The 25,720-nt window shown below is 37.9% G+C and overlaps 1 protein-coding gene across 1 annotated transcript in view; it reads left to right on the top strand.

Annotated features, from left to right (window-relative positions):
- ASB2 (ankyrin repeat and SOCS box containing 2) overlaps positions 1-25,720 on the top strand; it is a 101,889-nt gene that overhangs the window by 42,351 nt on the left and 33,818 nt on the right. Inside the window, exon 3 of the mRNA XM_053697522.1 lies at positions 10,824-10,922. Coding sequence (XP_053553497.1) covers positions 10,824-10,922 — 99 coding nt within the window. The remainder of the gene's footprint in view (positions 1-10,823; positions 10,923-25,720) is intronic.

A 25,720-nucleotide genomic window follows, 5' to 3' on the forward strand; every position in this document is an offset into this window, starting at 1 on the left:
AATTTCAAAGTTATGTCTATTTCCACTCCTACTGTATCATGTGACAGCCATCAGCCAATCACAAATGCATATATGTATATTCTGTGAATTCTTGCACATGCTCAGTAGGAGCTGGTAATTCAAAAAGTGTAAATATAAAAAGACTGTGCACATTTTGTTAATGGAAGTAAATTGGAAAGTTATTTAAAATTGCATGTTCTATCTGAATCATGACAGTTTAATTTTGACTTGAGTGTCCCTTTAAGTTGACTTGTCTAGTATGCAGCAAAATGAAGATCTGTAGTGAGTAAAATGCAGGGGAAGAATCTTTTTCAAAACTATTGTCCCTTTAACTATGCTGGACAAACTGCAGCCTCTCTGGCAGGAAGAGGACAAAATACAAAAATAGGAATCTAATCCTATAAGGGAGCACACAAATCCCTCAAAATAAAATATCCAAAAAAGTCCAAAAAAGTTAGGCAGCTCCTAGGTAACAGAGGGGTTAAATCTTCTGTGACAATCTTCAAATAAAAACCACAAAAACAAGGTCCCCTCTATGGTGCAATATCAAACTGGTTTCGATATGACATTCAAAGAGGAATATAGAAATATTACTCACAAGTCACGCACACTTAAATAAGTGCAGAAAACACGGGCTGGAAGTTTTAGCCCCTTATTCAAGACTTGCAATTCTTGTGTACTCGATTCATGACTGCAGATATTGTATATGTCACTTATAATTGTGATACATTTCAGTATATTAATTTAACATTTCATAATTTTTTTTGGAGTGGTATTATGTCTGTATTCAGTTCCATATTTTCTGTATTTAGCACAATATGTTTTATTATTAGAGATAGAATGCTTTAGTTTATCTCAGATCTATTTTTTCACATTTACTACTGATTGAGATAGGGATTTTTTGTATTTAGCATTATGTTTTATTATTAGATATAAATATTTTTTTTATGTATTAGACTATTTTAGATAGACACATGTGGGGTGTATCCAGTGTATCACAATCATTGTGTACAGTATGATATAAGAGCATTAGTTTTGTATAAATGGCTCTTTTTTGAACACAGCGTTTGAGGCACCACGGTTAGATCTATGGATTAGATTTGTGGAGTGGGGGAATTGTCAATGTATCTTTGGATACATGATCAGACATACTGTATTGTCCTAATGTTTAATTTTATGATACATTATCTGAGTGTTTGTGAACAAAAGAAATCTTCGAGTATCTGCGCATGCGGGTAAAGACCATGGTGGGTCAGAGATGCGTTTCTTAATCCTGAAAGAAAAAAAATGTGTTTCATGCACCTTTAACGTTATACTTTAGTGTCAGTTTTTAGCCGCTACTGCGCAAATGTCCTATGTTACGTTTTGGGATTGGATGATATACTTTTTTTTCTGTTATATGATATCACGCTTTAGGATTGGATGTTAGATTTTTTTTCTGCCATATAATTTGTAGATTAATGGTTTAAATGTCCGCGTTTTATACTATGCAATGGAGCCTGATGAAACGACCCTTAAGAGGTTTAAAAACTGATTGCTTCTATGGTTTTTAATATTTTTAATAAATTGGTTTTATTATTTTTAACTCGGACTGCCTTTACTTTGAGTGACCATCAGCCGGGAACCGATAAAGGTAGGTAGACTCAGGTAGGCTTCTAACACATCAGCCTGCGAGTGTGGCACCGTGTTCAGAGGTGCACATTACTTGTGAGTAGTACCTTTGTTGCTGCATACTTCAACTAGTATTTTAATTCTCTACATACTACACTAGGAGGTAGCTTTCTCTTTTTTCTCTTCCCATTCTCTATACAAGGTAATTCCAGTGAATCAGCCAGCTTGGGAGGCTGTTAATAATTCCAGCCTGTGTTTTCTGCACTTTTTAATGACTCTTGACTTGTGAGTATTATCTATATATTCCTCACTGAATGTCATATTGAATTCAGTTTGATATTGCACGGTTGAGGAAGTGGAACAAGCACACTTTTCAGAGGTATTTTACAGTAAAAGCAGGCAAAATAAAATATGGAAGTATATTGTATTGTTTATCTTCCTTCATTAAACATTTTACAGGGAGATTACATTTTGAATTTAATGTCCCTTTAATGACACATTGGTCACACAATTTATGACCCACAGTAGGGTACTACCTCACTGGAAGCTGGTCCCTACGTCCTTCTAGCTAATTACGCTAACTAAGTCTTGTGAACAGATGGGATTGCACTGGACAAACATCATGTTCTCTCCTCCTCTGATATCATTTACCAATTGAATACGCAATATTAAAACCAGAAATAACATTTAGCAAGTTCCTTATAACCAACTTGTATGTGTTATAATACACAGCTTGAATGTGTTTGCAGTGCAGAGAGACCACGTAATTCCCTTCCTGTATTACTCACTCCCCTTCACTTGCAATTTTATCTTTTGACCTAAACAGGGATGGTCAACTGGTAGCCTGGGGGCCAAACATGGCCCTCTGCACTAGATTAGAACAAGAGTAGGGGAAAGTAGAACTAAGAATAGATGCCAGAGTTATTTTGGCCCCAGGAAAAAGGGAAATGTGTGTTTTAATGACTTCTAGTGGGTAGGTAACCAAGGTGAAGATAACTAAAGAGAATTGTGTGTGTGTTTTTTTGGTATAGTTCTATGAATTTAATGTGCACATAGGGGCTCCCATGAGCCTCTACTTAAAATAACAATTATTCACATTAGGAGATTGCTATTACCACAGTGATCACCTATCTATTAAAACTTATATAGAGACTGAATTTTAAATATTGGCTTCTGGGCTTTAAAACAAGGGGACTTGGGGTTTTCCATGCTTTTTTGATGGCCTCTTATAAGTGCGTAAAGTCCCCCCATTAAATAAAGAATATATATACTCTCCCTCCCGTCCCCTTCACTCTGCTCACAATCTCCTACTCTCCTCCTCTCTTGTTACCTCCTCACATTCCCGTCTTCAGGACTTCTCCAGACTGGCCCCCATCTTGTGGAACTCTCTGCCTCGCTCCACATGACTCTCCCCTAGTTTTAACAGCTTCAAGCGCTCCCTAAAGACTCTACTATTCAGGGATGCATACAACCTACACTAACCTTTCCTAACTCCATTGCTTTCCCCTTGAACCCCTTAGAATGTAAGCCTATGAACCCAGCTGTTTGCAGATCTCCTTCACAAGAGCCAACTACAACAGCGCAACTCTCGGCAGGGCCCTCTACCCATTTGATCCCTATAAATGTTATCTTGTATACCGCCTATGCGTATGGCGCTGCGGAATCTGTTGGCGCTCTACAAATACCTGATAATAATAATAATAAATATATATTTATATAAAACAAGGTTAAAACAAAAAAGGGTTATCCTCATATAAATTTAGTATGTTGGGGCTCCCACAAGCCTGTGCTCAAATAAATGCACATTTATTCATGAAATGTGATCACTATTACAACGACACCTGGCTATAAAAATCTATTTAGGGGCTTTATTTGTGTTTTATTAATCTTTCTTTAAAAAAAAAAAAAAAAACAACTAAAAAATTAGTGAAAAAATATAACATTGCAAAAAAAATAGTCCTGTATGTTACATATACAATAGATATAGCACAAAGTAATAAATGGGTAGAATAAATTCACTTGTGCAAATGTTCCTCTGGATAGCTATTTCATTTGTATTGTGTTACTGTTACAGTCTCTGTAGCGTCCAGCTCTATAAAATAGCTTTCTATTAATGCGCTTTGGGGGCTTTATTTTAGAGTCTTATGGTCTTTATAACAAGGGGCCATTTGAGTCTCAAGGCCTAACTGAGGGCCTATTATAAGTGTAAATGTATTTAAACGTGTGTAGTTTTTATGTATTTATTTTTTAAACATGTAGTCTCACTGGATAGAATGTGATGCGTCTCTGAGACCTCACAGACCTGAATTGAAGACTGACACTACCCTGTGAGAGTTCTGGGATGTTATAGTGGTGTATTTTGAATTTTTCACCAACACTAATGCCAAACATACACTAGGGGGCCGATTTATCAAGGGCCGGATGGCCCCTGATGCCCCTGTTTTCGTGTGAGCCTTTAGGCTCGCCGGAAACAGCAGTTTTGAAGCAGTGGTCTTAAGACGGCTGATCCTTAACTGGTCCACCTTCTCTGAGGCAGCGGACATCAATCCGCCCAATCTCATACGATCGGGCTGATTGACACCCCCTGCTAGCAGCCGATTGGCCGCGAATCTGCAGGGGGCGGCATTGCACCAGCAGTTCACAAGAACTGCTTGTGCAATGATAAATGCTGATAGCGTATGCTGTCGGCATTCATCGATGTCTGTTGGACATGATCCGCTGAGAGGATCATGTCAGACAGATAAATCGGCCCTTATGTCTTGCAGTTGTATCTCACTATTACAGGCCTGAAGAGTTTGTCACATTTTTTCTTTTGTGTGTATGTTACAGTGGATTGCTTCATCAAATGTGTTATTTCCCCATTTTTATTAGCTTTGCAGTAACGTTTTGAAGGAATTTTTGTGACGCCGCTGCTGTCCTTTACAGTAAAACTTGTTCTGTGCTCCCCATAGGTGAACGGTGACAAGATAGATGGTGCTCTATTGCTTATGATGGAGAGTGAATGGTTTAGTTTCTGATTTGCAATGTTGCAGCGAGTTTTGTCATTAACGAGGCTTAGTGAATTTAAGCCAATGACTTGTGACCATAACATAAGTAGACACTGCTAAATTTACTATGCGGCTTCTTTAGCTTCACAGACCTCACAAACATCAGCAGCTTCTCTAGTTCCTATAATAATCTAGGCACTGATTCACTAAAGCTCAGTAATCATTCTTTGGTGAATAAGCTAAGACAGGATCTAGTAAAGCTGCGGACGCTGGAGATATCAGTAAATTGTGCCTAGAAACATCAGATTAGATTTCTTGCATGCCACAGAATAGTTGTGCAATTTGAAACCTGTTGCTAATTACATTTTTGATGATTACTTAGCTATACGTACACTAATTGAACTAATGTATTCTGTAGGCAGACAACATCTCAGTAAATAACTCATTTGTGACATCATTTTTTTTGCTTTCATTTAGTTGTATTTGGTAATCAAAAAAAAAAAAAGAGGAACGCTACAGCTACTAAAGTAACTATTTTTTTATGTTTCAGTTAAAGGGACAGTCTACTCCAGAATTTTTATTGTTTAAAAAGATAGATAATCCCTTTATTACCCTTTCCCCAGTTTTGCATAACCAACACGGTTATATTAAAGGGACACTGAACCCAAATTTTGTGATTCAGATAGAGCATGACATTTTAAGCAACTTTCTAATTTACTCCTATTATCAAATTTTCTTCATTCTCTTGGTATCTTTTTTTGAAATGCAAGAATGTAAGTTTAGATGCCGGCCCATTTTTGGTGAACAACCTGGGTTGTCCTTGCTGATTGGTGGTTAAATTAATCAACCAATAAAAAGTGCTGTCCAGAGTACTGAACCAAAAAAGCTTAGATGCCTTCTTTTTAAAATAAAGATAGCAAGAGATCGAAGAAAAATTGATAATAGGAGTAAATTATAAAGTTGCTTAAGATTGCATGCTCTATCTGAATCACGAAAGAAAAAAAAATTGGGTTCAGTGTCCCTTTAATATACAGGGAGTGCAGAATTATTAGGCAAATGAGTATTTTGACCACATCATCCTCTTTATGCATGTTGTTTTACTCCAAGCTGTATAGGCTCGAAAGCCTACTACCAATTAAGCATATTAGGTGATGTGCATCTCTGTAATGAGAAGGGGTGTGGTCTAATGACATCAACACCCTATATCAGGTGTGCATAATTATTAGGCAACTTCCTTTCCTTTGGCAAAATGGGTCAAAAGAAGGACTTGACAGGCTCAGAAAAGTCAAAAATAGTGAGATATCTTGCAGAGGGATGCAGCACTCTTAAAATTGCAAAGCTTCTGAAGCGTGATCATCGAACAATCAAGCGTTTCATTCAAAATAGTCAACAGGGTCGCAAGAAGCGTGTGGAAAAACCAAGGCGCAAAATAACTGCCCATGAACTGAGAAAAGTCAAGCGTGCAGCTGCCAAGATGCCACTTGCCACCAGTTTGGCCATATTTCAGAGCTGCAACATCACTGGAGTGCCCAAAAGCACAGGGTGTGCAATACTCAGAGACATGGCCAAGGTAAGAAAGGCTGAAAGACGACCACCACCACTGAACAAGACACACAAGCTGAAACGTCAAGACTGGGCCAAGAAATATCTCAAGACTGATTTTTCTAAGGTTTTATGGACTGATGAAATGAGAGTGAGACTTGATGGGCCAGATGGATGGGCCCGTGGCTGGATTGGTAAAGGGCAGAGAGCTCCAGTCCGACTCAGACGCCAGCAAGGTGGAGGTGGAGTACTGGTTTGGGCTGGTATCATCAAAGATGAGCTTGTGGGGCCTTTTCGGGTTGAGGATGGAGTCAAGCTCAACTCCCAGTCCTACTGACAGTTTCTGGAAGACACCTTCTTCAAGCAGTGGTACAGGAAGAAGTCTGCATCCTTCAAGAAAAACATGATTTTCGTGCAGGACAATGCTCCATCACATGCGTCCAAGTACTCCACAGCGTGGCTGGCAAAAAAGGGTATAAAAGAAGAAAATCTAATGACATGGCCTCCTTGTTCACCTGATCTGAACCCCATTGAGAACCTGTGGTCCATCATCAAATGTGAGATTTACAAGGAGGGAAAACAGTACACCTCTCTGAACAGTGTCTGGGAGGCTGTGGTTGCTGCTGCACGCAATGTTGATGGTGAACAGATCAAAACACTGACAGAATCAATGGATGGCAAGCTTTTGAGTGTCCTTGCAAAGAAAGGTGGCTATATTGGTCACTGATTTGTTTTTGTTTTGTTTTTGAATGTCAGAAATGTATATTTGTGAATGTTGAGATGTTATATTGGTTTCACTGGTAAAAATAAATAATTGAAATGGGTATATATTTGTTTTTTGTTAAGCTGCCTAATAATTATGCACAGTAATAGTCACCTGCACACACAGATATCCCCCTAAAATAGCTATAACTAAAAACAAACTAAAAACTACTTCCAAAACTATTCAGCTTTGATATTAATGAGTTTTTTGGGTTCATTGAGAACATGGTTGTTGTTCAATAATAAAATTAATCCTCAAAAATACAACTTGCCTAATAATTCTGCACTCCCTGTACTTTTTACCTCTGTGACTACCTAAACCTGTGCAGACTCGCACCTTATCACAGTTCTTTTGACAGACTTGCATTTTAGCCAATCAGTGCAGACTCACAAATAGCTCCATGGGAGTGAGCACAATGTTTATCTATATGACACACATGAACTAACACTGTCTAGCTGTCAAAAACTGTCAAAATGCACTGAGATAAGAGGCGGCCTTCAAGGGCTAAGAAATTAGCATATGAGCCTACCTAGGTTTAGCATTAAAAAAATACCAAGAGAACAATGCAAGTCTGATGATAAAAGTAAATTGGAAAGTTGTTTAAAATTGCATCTCCTATTGGAATAATGGAAGTTTAATTTTGACTAGTGTCCCTTTAAGTGCAGGCAAATAAAGATACAAGTAGACATTATAGTTTATAAAGCTAATAATCATAGGCAGCTAAATACTTTTCAAAACTTAAATTATCTTATTTGCAATTCAATTGCTTGCCACATCCCTTTAAGTGTATGTGCGTGGGGTCTCAGTATACCAGTCTAGCCCATCTGGGATTTGCAGGTTTACCCTGTGGCCAATCCTGGCCTAACAAAGACTTAGAATTACAGAGACAAATATCTCCAATAGTCCTCTCATAATATTAAACAGAATCACCAATAGTCCCACAAATCTAAGTGAATCTGCTCTCTGTGAAAACACTGGAATCTGATTTGTCTTCCTGGAATACTCTCAGAATTCTTACACTGAAACCTAAACTTTTTCTTTCATTATTCAGACAGAGAATTGAATTTTAAAAAACATTCCAGTTTACTTTTATTATCAAATTTTCTTCATTCTCATGCTATTATTTGTTGAAGAGCTATCTAGATAGGTAGCACTACATGACAGAAAATAGTGCTGCCCTCTAGTGCTCTTGCTAATGTATAAAATTTTTGCAAAACGGTTGCAGACACGTGCACACTCCTGGGCTTACCTTCCTGCTTTTTAACAAAGGATAACCAAGAAAACAAAACAAAAATGATAATAGAAGTAAATTAGAAAGTTGTTTAAAATTGTAAGCTCTATCGGAATCATAAAATAATTTTTTTGAGGTTTAAGTCTATGGGGTCAATTTATTAAGGTGCGGACGGACATGATACTCTGTATCGTATCATGTCTGCCGCACATCGATTGCTGGTGCAATACCGCCCCCTGCAGATTCGCGGGCAATCGGCCGCTAGTAGGGGGTGTCAATCAACCCGATCGTATCCAACCGGGCTGATTGCTGTCCGCCACCTCCGAGGTCTTAGGACCGCTGCTTCTTAACTTCAGCTTCAAGCGCACCTGAAGCAGAGGGGGTCGGAAGCCGCATCCGCTGCTTCATAAATCGACCCCTATGTATTAAGCTGCACCATATTCCCTAGCACTGAGTATATGATCAAGGGAATATATAACACCACACTTGCAGATAATGATACACAATTACAACATTAGACTTAATTCAAATTGATACAACTGTAGGGAGTAGACACTTTTCCGAAAAGCTTGCAATCAAGAGTGTACTATTTACAGTTGCTGGTATACAATTAGTATTAAGACAAAAAAAACAACAACTATTTTATATTATAAAATATTTATTAAACTTGCAGACAGGCATTAAAGGTACAGTAAATAAACTTTCAGGATATAGACAAGAAAAATCAGTTTTCTTAGTATCTTTTTGAGTAAACCTGAGGTCATGAGTGTGCATATGTATTTAGTACTATGGCAGCACTGTGCGCAACAACATTTGTAGCAATTTTATAAAGGATTGCAAACACTGCTCCATAGAATGTTCAAGACGTGCATGCTCCTAAGCTCCTATGAGCCTGAATAGGTACACTCTTTTACAGAGACTTTGCTACAGTATCACTGCAGTTTCATATACTGTATTTTATGTTACAATGTAATACGTGTGTGGGTGTACAGAGTAGCTTGGGGATATGATAAAAATGTGTACTGCATATCTACACAATGAAAGGAGATCTTATTACCAGTAAATGGCTGCTGCACGTGTTTAGGGCTGCTGTCATTTCTGACAAGCTCCCTTTGTTTACAGCCTGGACCACTTAAGTCTGTCACTGCTTGTGTTCCCCACCCCCAGTCCACTCTGTGTATGACAGGTTGATGCATATGTAATTAGTTGTATCTTAAAGGGACATTAACAGAATTGCACTGTATTTTCATGATGTCTTTTTCCCCTTTCCCTGTAATATAACTTTGTAAACTGTGATTTTACCACTACCCAAAGAGAGGCAGGAGTGCATATTTCAGGTATCAGAATTGGCCCTGCAACATGCTATGCACAGTGGTGGTCCTATGGGGGTGCTATGCACCTCTAAAAGCATATGTGGCACCCCCATTGAGCTGTAAAGGGCCCTGTATATTATATGTGCTGTGTCTATACCACCTACCACTGGCTACACTGTGACTGTTTCAACAAAGCAGAATTTCAGTTATATCTCTCCATAGCGGACCACAACAAAGAAGACAAAATATAAATACTTATTCCTGGAATATAAAACAATGAAAATGTTAACCATATTTTTTATTTTAATTATATTTTATTTGTTTATGTATTTTATCATTATTTTGTATGCAGATCTATTTACTGATATTTACTTATTACATGATTAACCCTTTAAACCACACTTATCATCAGTATAATCCTTATTTTATTTTTCCATAACCCAAAATGCTTTATTTTTTATTTTTTTAAAGAGTGTAAAAAAATGTACCATACTGTTCCATTACTGATAATGTCACTGGAGCAATGTGACAATGAACAGGTCACTGGTGCGCTCACAAACACAACACTATCACAACATTTAGTACAGGTTGGTCCCGACTTCTTCAGAATTCATGAGTTATTTTACATTTTTTCTTAACAGTGCTAAAAAAAAGATAAATGAAATGAAATCTTTTAATATAAATGATCCATCAGTGTTTGAGGGGCTGCCAGTTTACTGAATCTTTCCTATTATAATGTCACTGAAGTAGGCTGACCATATTGCCGCTTTAAAAAGGGACACATAGGAAAAATACATATGTCAGGGCTGTTTAAAGAAATGTTTTGTATAAGAGCCCTGACATATGTATTTTTCATATGTGTTCCTTCTTAAAGCAGCAATATGGTCAGCCTACACTGAAGTATGTTGACAGTTCAGCACATTTATATAGCTCATCATTAATAAACTGATAGGGATAGTTACATAAATATCTCTCCTACACATTTGTACCTCACATACAATTCACATCATTTCTAAATGAAGTCACTAAGCCCCTCAATCTGAGGAGCACATTTCCTAGAGGTGAACCGTGGAACCTATAGATCCTGAGAGTGTACATGTGTTTTACTTCATTGTTGTCTTATATGGTCATTCAAATCCCCTGACACTTCCTCCCAGGGCCAAAAATAATCAAGTACTCTGAGCAGCTGAGTCCAGAGCTTGCACCATCTGCTTCCATTCAGAGTGCAGGAGGTTTTATCTCTCAAACAGCAGCAGACCCTCTCTCTGCCTCTCTCTCCTCAGTGTGTGGTTCTTCTTTCATTCCAAGGTGGATATGATCTGTTTTTCTTATTCTGAGTATTTCTCTTTATTTCACGCATGCCGTCACAAATCCAGATCCTCACAGGCTACTGCTACCCAGCCACCTACCTCTCAAGCAAACTGTGTACTCAGCAAGAGATATGACGGCAGCTACTATGCCACCTCCCAGAATGTGTAAGTGACATCCCGTGACTTCGCTTTAGCTGCTGGCTTAAATTCACTGTTTGTCATTTTTATGGTGTGGGGAAGTGCTAATATAATGGTTTTAGAAGTTAAATTCTCTGCCTGTTTTCTTGGTTTGGTTTTTGTGTTCTAAAATGCAAATATAACAACAATAATAATAATAATCATCATCATAATAATAATAATAGTCTATATTTATTTAAAATATCAATATTAACCTTCTGATTACCGTGCTATAGTATCTTTCTGAGGGTACTATGTATACAAAAATATAAAACTACCTTTTGGTTGCATGTGTAAGCTGTATAATGACATGCAAATATTGCCTAAATGACATAAAATATTGTTTTTTATTCCAAAATCCAAACTATTCTGAAATCCAAATCTTTTCCAGTCCCAAGCTGTTTGGATAAAGGGTTTTCTACCTCTGTATATATTATATATATATATATGTGATTTATTGACAACCCATCACTCTCTCTGTCTCTGGCAGCTAATAGGTTGATTTATGCATTTATGCTCTCATTTATTAATTTTGCAGCTTTGATACCAACCTTTTTCTTTCTAGCAATGTATTTGACCTATATGTGTGCTTCATGTGTATCTGTACATTGGTTTACTAAATTCTACAAACGCATGTGTTGTATCTGTTTTGATGTAACCTATGACTGCTCAGTTCCTAAATATAGATAGATTGCATAAGGCTGCATATAATCATATTTCAAAATATCAACACGCGGTGCCATTTACTAATCTAAAGCCTATCCAGATGCAGTGATGCTAAAAATATATTTATTTATATATATTTTGTATGATGTATATTATGTAACATGTTTTGGTTTAGCATAATCTAAAACAGCAAGCACCCAATACATATGATAAAACTTTTAAAATTTTGGGGAACTTTAATGGGAGGGGTTGAATTTCACTTGGTTGTTACTATGTAAAAGAGCATCTTTTCAGTAACATAACAATTAGTAATAGATCTGTGTAGAGTTTTACTGTTATCTATTAAGAATGTTCTTTTTACCTGGACTGATTTCTAATAAACACTATGCAAAGTTTAACTTTTTATATTTCACATATTTAATACAGACACGTATAAGTGTGTTACTAGAAAGGAATGCAGAATATTATAACTGTTATGTCTGATTTTTCTCATCACTTGGTTTTGGGCAAGAGGATAGGTCACATCTCTGTGACATGTTTGTAGATATTTTTAATGAGAAAGAAATTCAGTAATTGTATTTTTTGTATTTTTTTTTTTTTTGCACAGTGGAGCACTGGAAGGAGATGAAAGAGTTGTCACAGTGAATACGGCATAAATCAGAATATGATAGAGATTATTAGGCAGTTTTCACTTTCCAGTCTTTGACAGGTGTCATTATAATATGGTAGGGGGTAGGGATTATGCTGCACTGATTCTGATCCTTCTTTGCACAGGACTGACGCACACACTCAGCACTATTCTAAAAAAAAGATCATTTTACAATCATTCATATACACAACTTTATTTTATTTCATTATCTTCTTGTTCACATTTTGCCACAGGTGTTTTAGGTTGCAATTGGTTTTGGGGCTAAAGTTCTAAAGTGCAGCTGGTAGTGTGCTCCCTTACTAGTCCTGAGCTCCCATACGGACCTTTTTTATTTTTGGGGTGGGCTCAGTAATATGCTACCAACATCGCCCCTGTCTTATTGCGTACATTAGTGGAGCACAGTAAGCAACTATACATAAAGGCATACTTCTGTTTACAGCTATTTAAAAATAATAGTATTTATTTGAAAACAGAATTATTCTGCATTTTTAACTAATAATCAGACCTGGATACTTTCCGGGTTTCACTCTGAGGGGTCTTTTTATCAAGCTCCTTCAGGCTCACCAGAAACACAAATTATGAAGCAGCGGTTTAAAGACTACTGCTCCATAACCTGTCCGCCCGCTCTGAGGCGGCGGACAGACATCGCAGGAAATCAACCTGATCCAATACGATCGGGTTGATTGACACCCCCTACTAATCTGCAGGGGGGCGGTATTGCACCAGCAGTTCACAAGAACTGCTGGTGCAATGATAAATGCAGAGAGCGTATGCTGTCTGCATTTATCGATGTGCAGCGGACATGATCCGCAATATCGGATCATGTCCGCTCGCACAATAGTAATTCGGCCTGTGAGGTTCCACTGGTGCAAGAACAGTTCAAAGTATTGTATCTCAGTCCAACCTTAAAGGGACATGAAACCCCCCCTTTTTTATTTTATGATTTAGATTGAGTATGCAGTCCAATTTAATTCTGTTATCAAATTTTCTTCATTCTCTTGGTATCCTTTGTTGAAATAGCAGCATTGCACTTCTAGGAGTTAGCTAAAAACACTGGGTGAGCCAATGACACCAATGGCATGAGGCATATATGTGCTTCCACCAATCAGCAGCTAGCTCCCAGTAGTGCATTTCTGCTCCTGAGCCTACCTGGGTATGCTTTTAAAACAAAGAATAGCAAGATAACAAAGCAAACTAGGTAACAGAAATGAATTGGAAAGTTGTTTAAAGTTGCATGCTCTATCTGAATTATGAAATCATTATTTAGGTTTCATATCCCGCTGATTGTAAACAGCCAGGTATACTAATCTGAAGAAGGTGTGTAGATCATAGAGGTAACTATTCTTAGGTCTCATGTGGCAATATGATATTGTGGGACTGCAGGGTCTGGTTAATGGTCACAGGTCTGATTTGGGCATGTGCATTAGAGGGGCTGCAGGACCAGGGGAATGGTCATAGTTCTGATGTGGGCTCATGTCTGAGAGTGGCTGCAGGGCAAGGGGAATGGCCATAGTTTTGATGTATCTCATGTCTGAGAGGGTCTGCAGGGCCAAGGGTATGGTCATAGTTCTGATGTGGGCTCATGTCTGAGAGGGGCTGCAGGGCCAAGGGAATGGTCATAGTTCTGATGTGAGCTCATGTCTGAGAGTGGCTGCAGGGCCAGGGGAATGGTCATAGTTCTGATGTGAGCTCATGTCTGAGAGGGGCTGCAGGGTCAGGGGAATGGTCATAGTTCTGATGTGAGCTCATGTCTGAGAGGGGCTGCAGGGTCAGGGGAATGGTCATAGTTCTGATGTGAGCTCATGTCTGAGAGGGGCTACGGGGCCAGGGGAATGGTCATAGTTCTGATGTGAGCTCATGTCTGAGAGTGGCTGCAGGGCCAGGGGAATGGTCATAGTTCTGATGTGGGCTCATGTCTGAGAGGGTCTGCAGGGCCAAGGGTATGGTCATAGTTCTGATGTGGGCTCAGGTCTGAGAGTGGCTGCAGGGCCAGGGGAATGGTCATAGTTCTGATGTGAGCTCATGTCTGAGAGGGGCTGCAGGGTCAGGGGAATGGTCATAGTTCTGATGTGAGCTCATGTCTGAGAGGGGCTGCAGGGTCAGGGGAATGGTCATAGTTCTGATGTGAGCTCATGTCTGAGAGGGGCTACGGGGCCAGGGGAATGGTCATAGTTCTGATGTGAGCTCATGTCTGAGAGTGGCTGCAGGGCCAGGGGAATGGTCATAGTTCTGATGTGGGCTCATGTCTGAGAGGGTCTGCAGGGCCAAGGGTATGGTCATAGTTCTGATGTGGGCTCAGGTCTGAAAGGGTCTGCAGGGCCAGGGGAATGGCCATAGTTTTGATGTATCTCATGTCTGAGAGGGTCTGCAGGGCCAAGGGTATGGTCAAAGTTCTGATGTGGGCTCATGTCTGAGAGGGGCTGCAGGGCCAGGGGAATGGTCATAGTTCTGATGTGGGCTCATGTCTGAGAGTGGCTGCAGGGCCAGGGGAATGGTCATAGTTCTGATGTGAGCTCATGTCTGAGAGTGGCTGCAGGGCCAGGGGAATGGTCATAGTTCTGATGTGAGCTCATGTCTGAGAGGGGCTGCAGGGTCAGGGGAATGGTCATAGTTCTAATGTGAGCTCATGTCTGAGAGGGGCTGCAGGGTCAGGGGAATGGTCATAGTTCTGATGTGAGCTCATGTCTGAGAGGGGCTGCGGGGCCAGTGGAATGGTCATAGTTCTGATGTGAGCTCATGTCTGAGAGTGGCTGCAGGGCCAGGGGAATGGTCATAGTTCTGATGTGGGCTCATGTCTGAGAGGGTCTGCAGGGCCAAGGGTATGGTCATAGTTCTGATGTGGGCTCAGGTCTGAAAGCGGCTGCAGGGCCAAGGGAATGGTCATAGTTCTGATGTGGGCTCATGTCTGAGAGGGTCTGCAGGGCCAAGGGTATGGTCATAGTTTTGATGTAGCTCATGTCTGAGAGAGGCTGCAGGGCCAGGGGAATGGTCATAGTTCTGATGTGGCTCATTTAAAAGGCCTGTAAAAGACAAAAAATAATTTTATGGGTGTCATGTGAGTATAATCCTGCATGTAACCCATCCACTGTCAGCACAGAGTTGCACTGAATGACAGCAGTACAGTTATTTATTTGTTTATATATTTCATTTTAGTCTCAGGGTCAGCTCACTTTGAAATTTCGTAGTTATGCTAATCATTTTATTATTCCTTAAGAGATCAAAAGGCAAATTCTGTAACGTAGGTTTTTAAAATGCTGCTAATTGCCTAAAACAGCTATTTGATTTGCAGCATTTGCAGGTGGGACAAGGACATTTGTACACAAAAGCAAGAGACATAGGGCAGGCGGACAACTTCTCAACTTGCAAAGCTGTCCGCCCGCCTTCGCTGCTTACGGCAGTGGATCTGTATGTATCTTTACACACTCCAATAAGTGTGCAATGCCCGCCCCTTCATTCACGCGACTGAGGTGGTGAAGAGTGTAGACCGCTGCTTTGCTCACATATGCAAACCTTCCCCGCAAGCACTACGGAGCAGCTATAGCTGCTTCGTAAATGGAGCCCATAATGTCCTTTCAAATAGTTAATTCTATATACCTAAGCAAGTTCTCATTCATGCCTCACAGTCTGATAAATATTTGATACTGTGCATTAAAGGGACAGTCTACTTCAGATTTGTTATTGTTTAAAAAGATAGATAATCCCTTTATTACCCATTGCCCAATTTTGCACAACCAACACGGTTATATTAATATACTTTTTCCCTTTTTACCCTGTATCTAAGCCTCTGCAGACTGCCTCCTTATCTCAGTTCTTTTGAATTTTAGTCAATCCGTACCCTCTCATAAGTAACTCCACGGGTGTGAGTACAATGTTATATATATGGCACACATGAACTAACGACCTCTGAGCTGTGAAAATGCTGTCATGCATTCAGATAAGAGGCGTCCAAGGATTTAGAAATTAGCATATGAGTCTATCTAGCTTTAGCTTTCGTCTAAGAATACCAAGAGAACAAAGCAGATATGATAAAGTAAATTGGAAAGTTGTTTAAAATTGAATGTCCTATCTGAATCAAGAAAGTTATATTTTGACTAGATTGTCCCTTTAACCTATATATAAAGTACAATTGTGAAAAAAAATATACAGCAGTATTCATATTACGCCACCTGCCCTCCTTGAGCTTTAACTGAATGATTACAACATTGATATAGACATAGGGGCATATTTATCAAGCTCCGAGATTCTGGCGAGCCTGCAGGCTCGCCAGAAACTGCAGTTATGAAGCAGCAGTCACAAAGACCGCTGCTCCATAACCTGTTCGCCTGCTCTGAGCAGGCAGACAGACATCGCCGGAAATCAACCTGATCGAGTACGATCGGGTTTATTGACACCCCCCCTGCTGGCGGCCTGTTGGACGCTAGTCTGCAGGGGGAGGCGTTGCACCAGCAGCTCTTGTGAGCTGCTGGTGCAATGCTGAATACGGCGAGCGTATTGCTTGCCGTATTCAGCGAGGTCTGTCGGACCTGATCCGCACTGTCGGATCAGGTCCGACAGACCTTGATAAATAGAGGCCATAGAGTCACTATCAGCACCCCCTACCTTATTAATATTATTCACAATACCAGTGCACAACCTCAAATTAAGATAACAACACAAAACAATTAGAAAAAGTAATAATTAAACTTTTCCCCCAAAATTTTAAATAAAAACCTTAAACCCCTTAATGACCAGCAACTTACCCTATACGTCACTGGTCTTTTTATGGGGGTGACTTTTTCAATAGATCGGTCTTGCCACCATAAATCTGTAGTTGATTTCTTTGCTTGGAACAAAGTTGTACTATAATATCAATGAGCAAACTTACTGATTATAGAACACTGGAAAACCATTCACAGACAATCGCGTGCAAAGCTACTTAGACAAGCACAAAGGCATTTGCTGTGTTTCCTGCTACTACACAGTAAGTCCACACAGTTAATGTTAATAATAAGAATGCAAACCGTCCGTACAAGTAGTTGCAATATGTTTTAGTTAGAGAGAGTGTAAGTTGCTGATGAACACAAACTATCATAAAAGGAAAAGCCCTTAAATCTAGAGTAGGCTGAAGCACAGCAAACAGTGACCATAGTGCTTGGAGGGGCCCAATAGCATTCTTTACCATTCCTTGACTACTAGCGCCCCCTCCCATCTCTTGTGCCTATTAGTGCCAACTCGATGTGTTCAGGTAGCGCCCAAAAGTGCATTGCTGCTTCTTCAACAAAGGATGCAAAGAGAATGAAGCAAATTTGATTATAGAAGTAAATTGGAAAGTTGTTTAAAATGGTATGCTTTGTCTTTCGGATCTCATGTCTATTTAAGACAATTATTTTAACTCTCTTCAGGTACCTTTAATATTAATGGTCAGTATTGTTTTCTAATCCAGTGTTTTAGTCTGTAGGAAGTTTAAGAAGATTATTTGGCTAAATGTTGCCTTAAGATCAGGGCATATATAAAATGTCTCAGAAGTTTTTTTTAGCCATTTCTATTTTGTTAGGTATGTGGCACAGCAGGGCAATTGTGACCTACACTACAGAGATCCCAGTTGTCTTTTCTACATCACTTTTGTTTAAAAAAAAATGAGTCAGGAATTGCAGTAGCAGAACTACCAATAGTGCAGCAGGTGCAGTGGCACCGGGGCCCCAAATGATGGGGGGCCATAGCAGACTGTCTATTAGTAGGTATGTGCAGAATGTGTACAATGGTAATGCAAAGAAAATTTACATTTGTGCAAGTATAGTCCATCTATCTATCTATCTATCTATCTATCTATCTATCTATCTATCTATCTATCTATCTATAACAAGAAAAGTATACAAAACAGATGTCCGACCTGCCTGTTAGTGCATGGGCACATAGACTGTTAAAAGGTAAGTGATACTGCCTTCAGTCGCAGTCAAGGGAAAGTAAATTTCTGACGCCTGCATCTAATATCACATTGCACAAATACCGCAAAATTCTGTCCCCAAACAGCGCTGCTCCATCCATCTCAGTACAGAAGATACCCGGTAACAAAAAACTGCAAGCGATATAATTGACACAAATCAGAACCGGCCTGCTGCTGTATATCTCCAGGTAAGTCGACAGGGGCCTCCTTCTTCAACTGTGGTCCTGTATGCAGCACGCCTAAATCACCACACGCATCACAGCAGATGCCCAATTGATTCAATATTGGTCTCTGCAGGGCCCTCCCGCTGGTCACACAAAAGACTTAAGACCCAGTGGCGTCACTAGGGGGGGGGCGGGCCGCACCCGGGTGACACCCTCCAGGGGGTGACACCAAAATTTTTTTATTGAAATTCAAAGAAATACAATGTTGAGATGCATAGATTATTTTATTAGAGGCTGGCATTTGTGAACATTAGTGGGACTGGGGAAGTTGTAGACACACAATTTTTTTGCCCCTTGAGCCAGTGCTGCAATTTCAACAAATAGTTTTCCGGGCTGCTTTTGCTTGTTTGTACTTTGCTCCTCCCCTGCCCAATTTCACTATGAATGTTGTGGGTGTGCCGTGGGGCTTGCAAAGTTGCGCTGCTAGCCTAAACCTGCCTGCCTATCTGTGCTCACTGCTCAGTGACATGCGGCCCAGGGCTGTGCACTGACAGACTTGGAACAGAGTCAGAGAGCAGAATTTTCATAGTTTGTGCATCTAAACCTTTTCTTCAGTGATTTATTTTAGAGTGCTCTGTTTATCTTTCATTTGATGTTCTGTTGAGCCAGGGAGCAGCTCTAGACTTGAGCTTCATAATTAATGCAGTGCAGTTTACATATTTTGTATGTGTGTGTCTGAGTTTTTGTGTGTCTCAGTGTTTTTGTGTGTGTGTTTTTGTGTGTGTGTCTGAGTGTGTTTCCGAGTGTTTGTGTGTGCATCTGAGTATGTTTTTAAGTGTGTCTGAGTGTTTGTATGTGTGTTTGCCTGTGTTTTTGTGTGTGTCTGCTTTCTGGGGGGGGGGGTGACACCATGACTTACCGCACCGGGTGACACCAACCCTAGTGACGCCACTGTTAAGACCTGCTCCTGGGGATTGGTCAATCAAACCTTTGAAGCAACAATTCATCAAAATCCATGAAGAGGGCTTGTAGCATTGTAGAAACACCCTCCATAATAATATCTCTCGTCAGGAGCCACCAGAAAATCTCAGCGGCCCAGTCTGGGCAGTCCTGTGTTTCCTAATATATACAAATATATATATATATATATATATATATATATATATATATATATATATATATATGATCCAATCCAGCTAGGTATCTGCTATAGCATTGAACACAGTTTCATGCTGGATAGCTTTATGATTACATGGCAGATTGTAAATCTTTCCAACAGGGCTCCCAGTTTAGTAGCCATCTTTAGCCATAGCCTGGACACGCCACCCCCGCACCTTCATTTTTTAGCATCTTTGGCTTGACAGGCTTGAGTGACAGATAACAGAAGTGACTGTGGCTCCTAAGTTCGGACTGATGAGAACAGGTGTGCTTTAAATGCAGCCCTGCTCTGTCTTACTCTCCCAACTCCTTCCCTAACTTTGAAGCACACACTGCATATTAACCTTTTAGTAATGTTGCTTTTGTGCATTTTTGAGAGCACTATGGCAATTTGTCAGGTGCCAGACAATTGGTTTTAACATATACTTAGTTGCAAGTTACAACTTTAAAGGGACATTCATGATTTAGACAGAGCATACAATTTAAAACAATTTTCCAATTTCCTTCTATAACTTAATTTGCTTCCTTCTCTTGTTATCTTTTGCTGAAAGGTTTATCTAGGTAAGCTCATAAGCAGCAAAGTTCCTAGGTTCTAGCTGTTGATTGATGGCTGCATATATATATATATATATATATATATATATATATATATATATATACTGATTGTAATTGGCTCACCCATCTGTTCAGTTAGAAACCAGTAGGGCATTGCTGCTCCTTCAACAAATTATACCAAGAGAATGAAGCAAATTTGATAATAGAAGTAAACTGGAAAGCAGTTTAAAATGATATGTTCTACCTAAATTATGAAAGAAATGTTTGGGGTTTTATGTCCCTTTAAGTACTGTAAGTTACACACAAACTAAATAATTATTGATAGTGGCATAAAAAATATTAAAATATAACTTTTAATCAATTGTGATTACTAAAACAATAGGATATAATACTTTCACACATGCATCCACACTTAGAAGTTAATAACACACAGAGATAGCCTAGATCAAAATACTAATGACTTATACTGATACTAATGACTTATACTAATACTAATGACAAACTAATACTAATGACTTATACTGATACTAATGACTTATACTAATATTAATGACTTATATTAATACTAATGACTTATACTAATACTAATGACTTATACTAATACTAATGATGTATACTAATACTAATCACTTATATTAATACTAATGACTTATACTAATACTAATGACTTATATTAATACTAATGACTTATACTAATACTAATGACTTATACTGATACTAATGACTTATACTAATACTAATGACTTATACTAATACTAATCACTTATACTAATACTAATCACTTATATTAATACTAATGACTTATACTAATACTAATGACTTATACTAATACTAATGACTAATACTAATGACTTATACTAATACTAATGACATACTAATACTAATGACTTATACTAATACTAATGACTTATACTAATACTAATCACTTTTACTAATACTAATGACGTACTAATACTAATGACTTATACTAATGACTTATACTAATACGAATGACTTATACTAATACTAATGACATACTAATACTAATGACTTATAATAATACTAATGACTTATACTAATACTAATCATTTATAATAATACTAATGACATACTAATACTAATGACTTATACTAATGACATACTAATACTAATGACTTATACTAATAACTTATACTAATACTAATGACATACTAATACTAATCACTTATACTAATGACTTATACTAATACTAATCACTTATACTAATGACTTATACTAATACTAATGACATATACTAATGACATACTAATACTAATGACTTATACTAATACTAATGACTTATACTAATACTAATCACTTATATTAATACTAATGACTTATACTAATACTAATGACATACTAATACTAATGACATACTAATACTAATGACTAATACTAATGACTTATACTAATACTAATGACATACTAATACTAATGACTTATACTAATACTAATGACTTATACTAATACTAATCACTTTTACTAATACTAATGACATACTAATACTAATGACTTATACTAATGACTTATACTAATACGAATGACTTATACTAATACTAATGACATACTAATACTAATGACTTATAATAATACTAATGACTTATACTAATACTAATCATTTATAATAATACTAATGACATACTAATACTAATGACTTATACTAATGACATACTAATACTAATGACATACTAATACTAATGACTTATACTAATACTAATGACTTATATTACTGGGTTTAAAACAAAAATAATTTATTGGATCACATCTGTGATTCAGAGAATAATAACAACCATATTCTGTGATAAACTCCTTCAATCTGAGAGCATGAATATATTTACTGCTGCCTTTGTTTGATACCAAAGGTAGTTGAACAGGTCTATTGCAAAATAAATAATGATGATGCTAAACTCTGACAATTTAAAAATGGGAGAACCCCCCCCCCCCCCCCAATGTAGCACCCCTCCAGACAATTGGTTACCTGGGCTCCCAGTTTATCAAGCCCTGATTTAAGGGATTTTGTAAAATTTTAAATTAATATATACGGTGTGTATATATATATATATATATATATATATATATATATATATATATATTATAATAAGTGGTATTATAGCCTTTTAAGGGATTGTAAAGTCTGAATTAAACTTTCATGATTCAGATAGGGCATGTAATTTTAAACAACTTTCTAATTTACTTAGTTCTCTTTTTTAGTTAAAAGCTAAACTAGGTAGGCTCATATGCTAATTTCTAAGCCCTTGAAGGCCAGCTCTAATCGGAATGCATTTGACAGTTTTTCACAGCTAGAGGGCATCAGTTCATGTGTTTCATATAAATAACATTGTGCTCATGCACGTGAAGTTATTTAAGAGTCAGGCTGAAATGCAAGTCTGTCAATATATCTGAGATAAGGGGCAATCAGCAGAAGCTTTGATACAAGGTTATTACAGAGGTTAACATTATATTTCTATAACAGTGTTGGTTATGCAAAACTGGGGAATGGTAAATAAAGGGATTATCTATCGTTTTAAACAATAAAAATGTTGGTGTTTACTATCCCTTTAACTGGCCCCCATTCATGTCCATATGAGTTGGAGCCCAAGTGCATTGCATGGCTTTTCTGTTCGGTTTTTACACATGCCCATTTCACATAACACTAATGTTTCCTGGTTAAATAAAAATGTTAACATATAGCTGAAATCACTCTTGAAACTTCAGAATGTTTATATATAATTGCAATTAAAGGGATATTCTAATGCATTTTTGTTTTAAAATAGCCATTAGAAAGAGATATGAAACCCTCGAAAAAGATTTTGCCAATGTTTATAATGCAAAGTTTGGTACTGTTCCCTCACAATTTAGCACTGAAATAATAATTATTTCCCAAGTCTCCGTTATGGTCATTATAGTAGACCTATAATGGAGGTCTACCTAGGTAGGGCTTAGCGGGTCCTGCTCAAGTGCAAACTAATGCAGGTGATGCTATTTCCTTTCACACACATTGCTCTGTAGTGTCTGTGACTGCAACAGCAAGTAAAAGCAGTGACACCAATCAGCAGTCACTGCCACTGCATCCTTGGCATATGAAATAGTGCAAATGCACAGGAGAGCGCCCATTATAATACAGTTTATTAGAACATCAAGTCATAAAGAGACTTGACTTTTTGGAATAGCGTTTGTTGCTGCTGTCTGGACACAAAAAAAACTGCAAAAATAAAAAGTTTATCTTATTTGGGCTACAATTTCTAAACTCTTCTTTACAAGTGGATTTAATTATCCCTATTTCTGATGTTTTATGTACTTTTACGTGTTAAAAATGTGAATTCTAAAGTGACCCAAAATTATATAAAATTGTTATGTTAACAAATTAGTATTATTGGTTAAGTGTAAACAACTGCATTCAATCGCATTAGGCCATCATCATCATTATTGGATCCACTAGCTGCCATATTTTGTTTTTGCTTTTATGTCACCTATCTTTTGCTTCTATGAAGATTTGTGTGTTTAACTACATATTCCTGTTATTTTTCATACATAATCAGAGAATTTTCATTCATTTAAATCGTCTTCTAAATCAGTGAGGGCGACCTAACACATACAGGGCATATAGCAATATATTTAATAACTTTTAAGGGTTTCCTAGTTAGCTTAGTGTTAATCTGTTTTAACTTTAAATTATAGTACATTAAAACCTGGCTTAAAGGGACAGTCTAGTCCAAAATAAACTTTCATGATTCATATAGAGAATGTAATTTTAATCAATTTTCCAATTTACTTTTATCACCAATTTTGCTTTGTTCTCTTGGTATTCTTAGTTGAAAGCTAAACCTGGGTGGTTCATATGCTAATTTCTAAGCCCTTGAAGGCCGCCTCTTCTCTTAGGGCATTTTGACAGTTTTTCACCAGGGTATTTGTTCATGTGTGTCATATAGATAACACTGTGCTCACGCATGTGGAGTTCCAGTGAGCCAGCTCTGATTGGCTAAAATGGATGTCTGTCAAAAGAACTGAAATAAGGGGCAGTTTACAGAGGCTTAGATACAAGGTAATCACAGAGGTAAAAAGTGTATTAATATAAAAGTGTTGGTTTTGCAAAACTAGGGAATGGGTTATAAAGGGATTATCTATCTTTTTAAACAATAAAAATTCTGGTGTAGACTGTCCCTTTAAACAGAGCAGCTTGTGATTGTGTATTTACAAAGTGGAACTGCAGTTGTTTGCTGCAATTTGGTTAACTGATAAACAAAAAAGTTATTCCAGTGGAATAACAGTTGCATGCTGTATAAGCAATACTGGATATGTGCATAGTCATACAGTGTCATCTGCTTTTATTACTTATTTGTTCAGCATTGCCTCCTCCCTGGGCAACTGTCCTTAGAAAGTTTTAGGACGATGTGGTGCCCACAAAAAAGTTACAACCACGCTTACAATAAACAGTAAACAGCTGTTCTTGAATTGTTCAATTTTGTATATACACAGGTATAGACATATGCAAACCCACACACCTACATAAATATGCAAACCACATAGACATACATGCACAAACACTCAAACACACACATCCCCTTATATACAAACGCACACACTCATACACAAATACATGCTCATGCATACACACATACAGTATATCCCCACACCACCCACACATACACACAAAAGCACACATATGATTATGCAGTCAGACATGAACACAAAATCACACACACACACATATATATAATAAAACCTACATCCACACACAGACACATAAAAGCACACCACACAATCTCACACACAATTATATACACTTGTACACACATATACATAAACATCTCACACAATTATACACACGCGTATACACACACATAGATACAAAAGCAACGCACACACACAATTATACACACTTGTACACACACACACATAGATACACAAGCAACTCACACACACAATTATACACACTCGTACAAACACACATAGATACACAAGCAACTCACACACACACACAATTATACACACTTGTATACACACATATACACAAACAACACACACACACAATTGCACACTCATACACACACACACAATTATACACACTCGTACACACAAACATAGATACACAAGCAACGCACACACACAATTATACACACTCATACACACGCACACAATTATACACACTTGTACACACACACATAGATACACAAGCAACACACACACAATACACAGATATTCAGATTGAAAATGGAACTGCACCACAGGTTTTACAGAAACAGGTCATTTTTCTGTGGTTAGTCTGTGCAACGTAGATAAAATACACGTGAAACAAAGCTATTATTAAGTAATGTGCTTCCTCATTCTGTATAGAATATATGTAGTGAAATACAAAGTGCTATTTTTATTATATGAAAAAATCTAATTACTTTTGCTTATTTAACCTAAAAAATTACGCTGCCTGCAATAGTCTAAAATTGTGAAAAGATTGGCTAATCAGATTTAAAAATAAGCTCATAACATTATACATAAATAGGCTGAAGACACTCTAGGGTGCACTTGTGCTACAGTTTGCACGCCACTCGTAATCTACGTGATAGTGAATAAAGTAACCAGAGCTCTGAGGTCACGCTAACCCAACGCGCGTTAACTTCAATTGCACTCAAGTGATCACTTTTACTCAACTTGTAATACAAGCAGAAAAATCAGATGT

This window comes from Bombina bombina, chromosome 1, assembly GCF_027579735.1.
Source record: "Bombina bombina isolate aBomBom1 chromosome 1, aBomBom1.pri, whole genome shotgun sequence".
Lineage (NCBI taxonomy): Eukaryota > Metazoa > Chordata > Amphibia > Anura > Bombinatoridae > Bombina > Bombina bombina.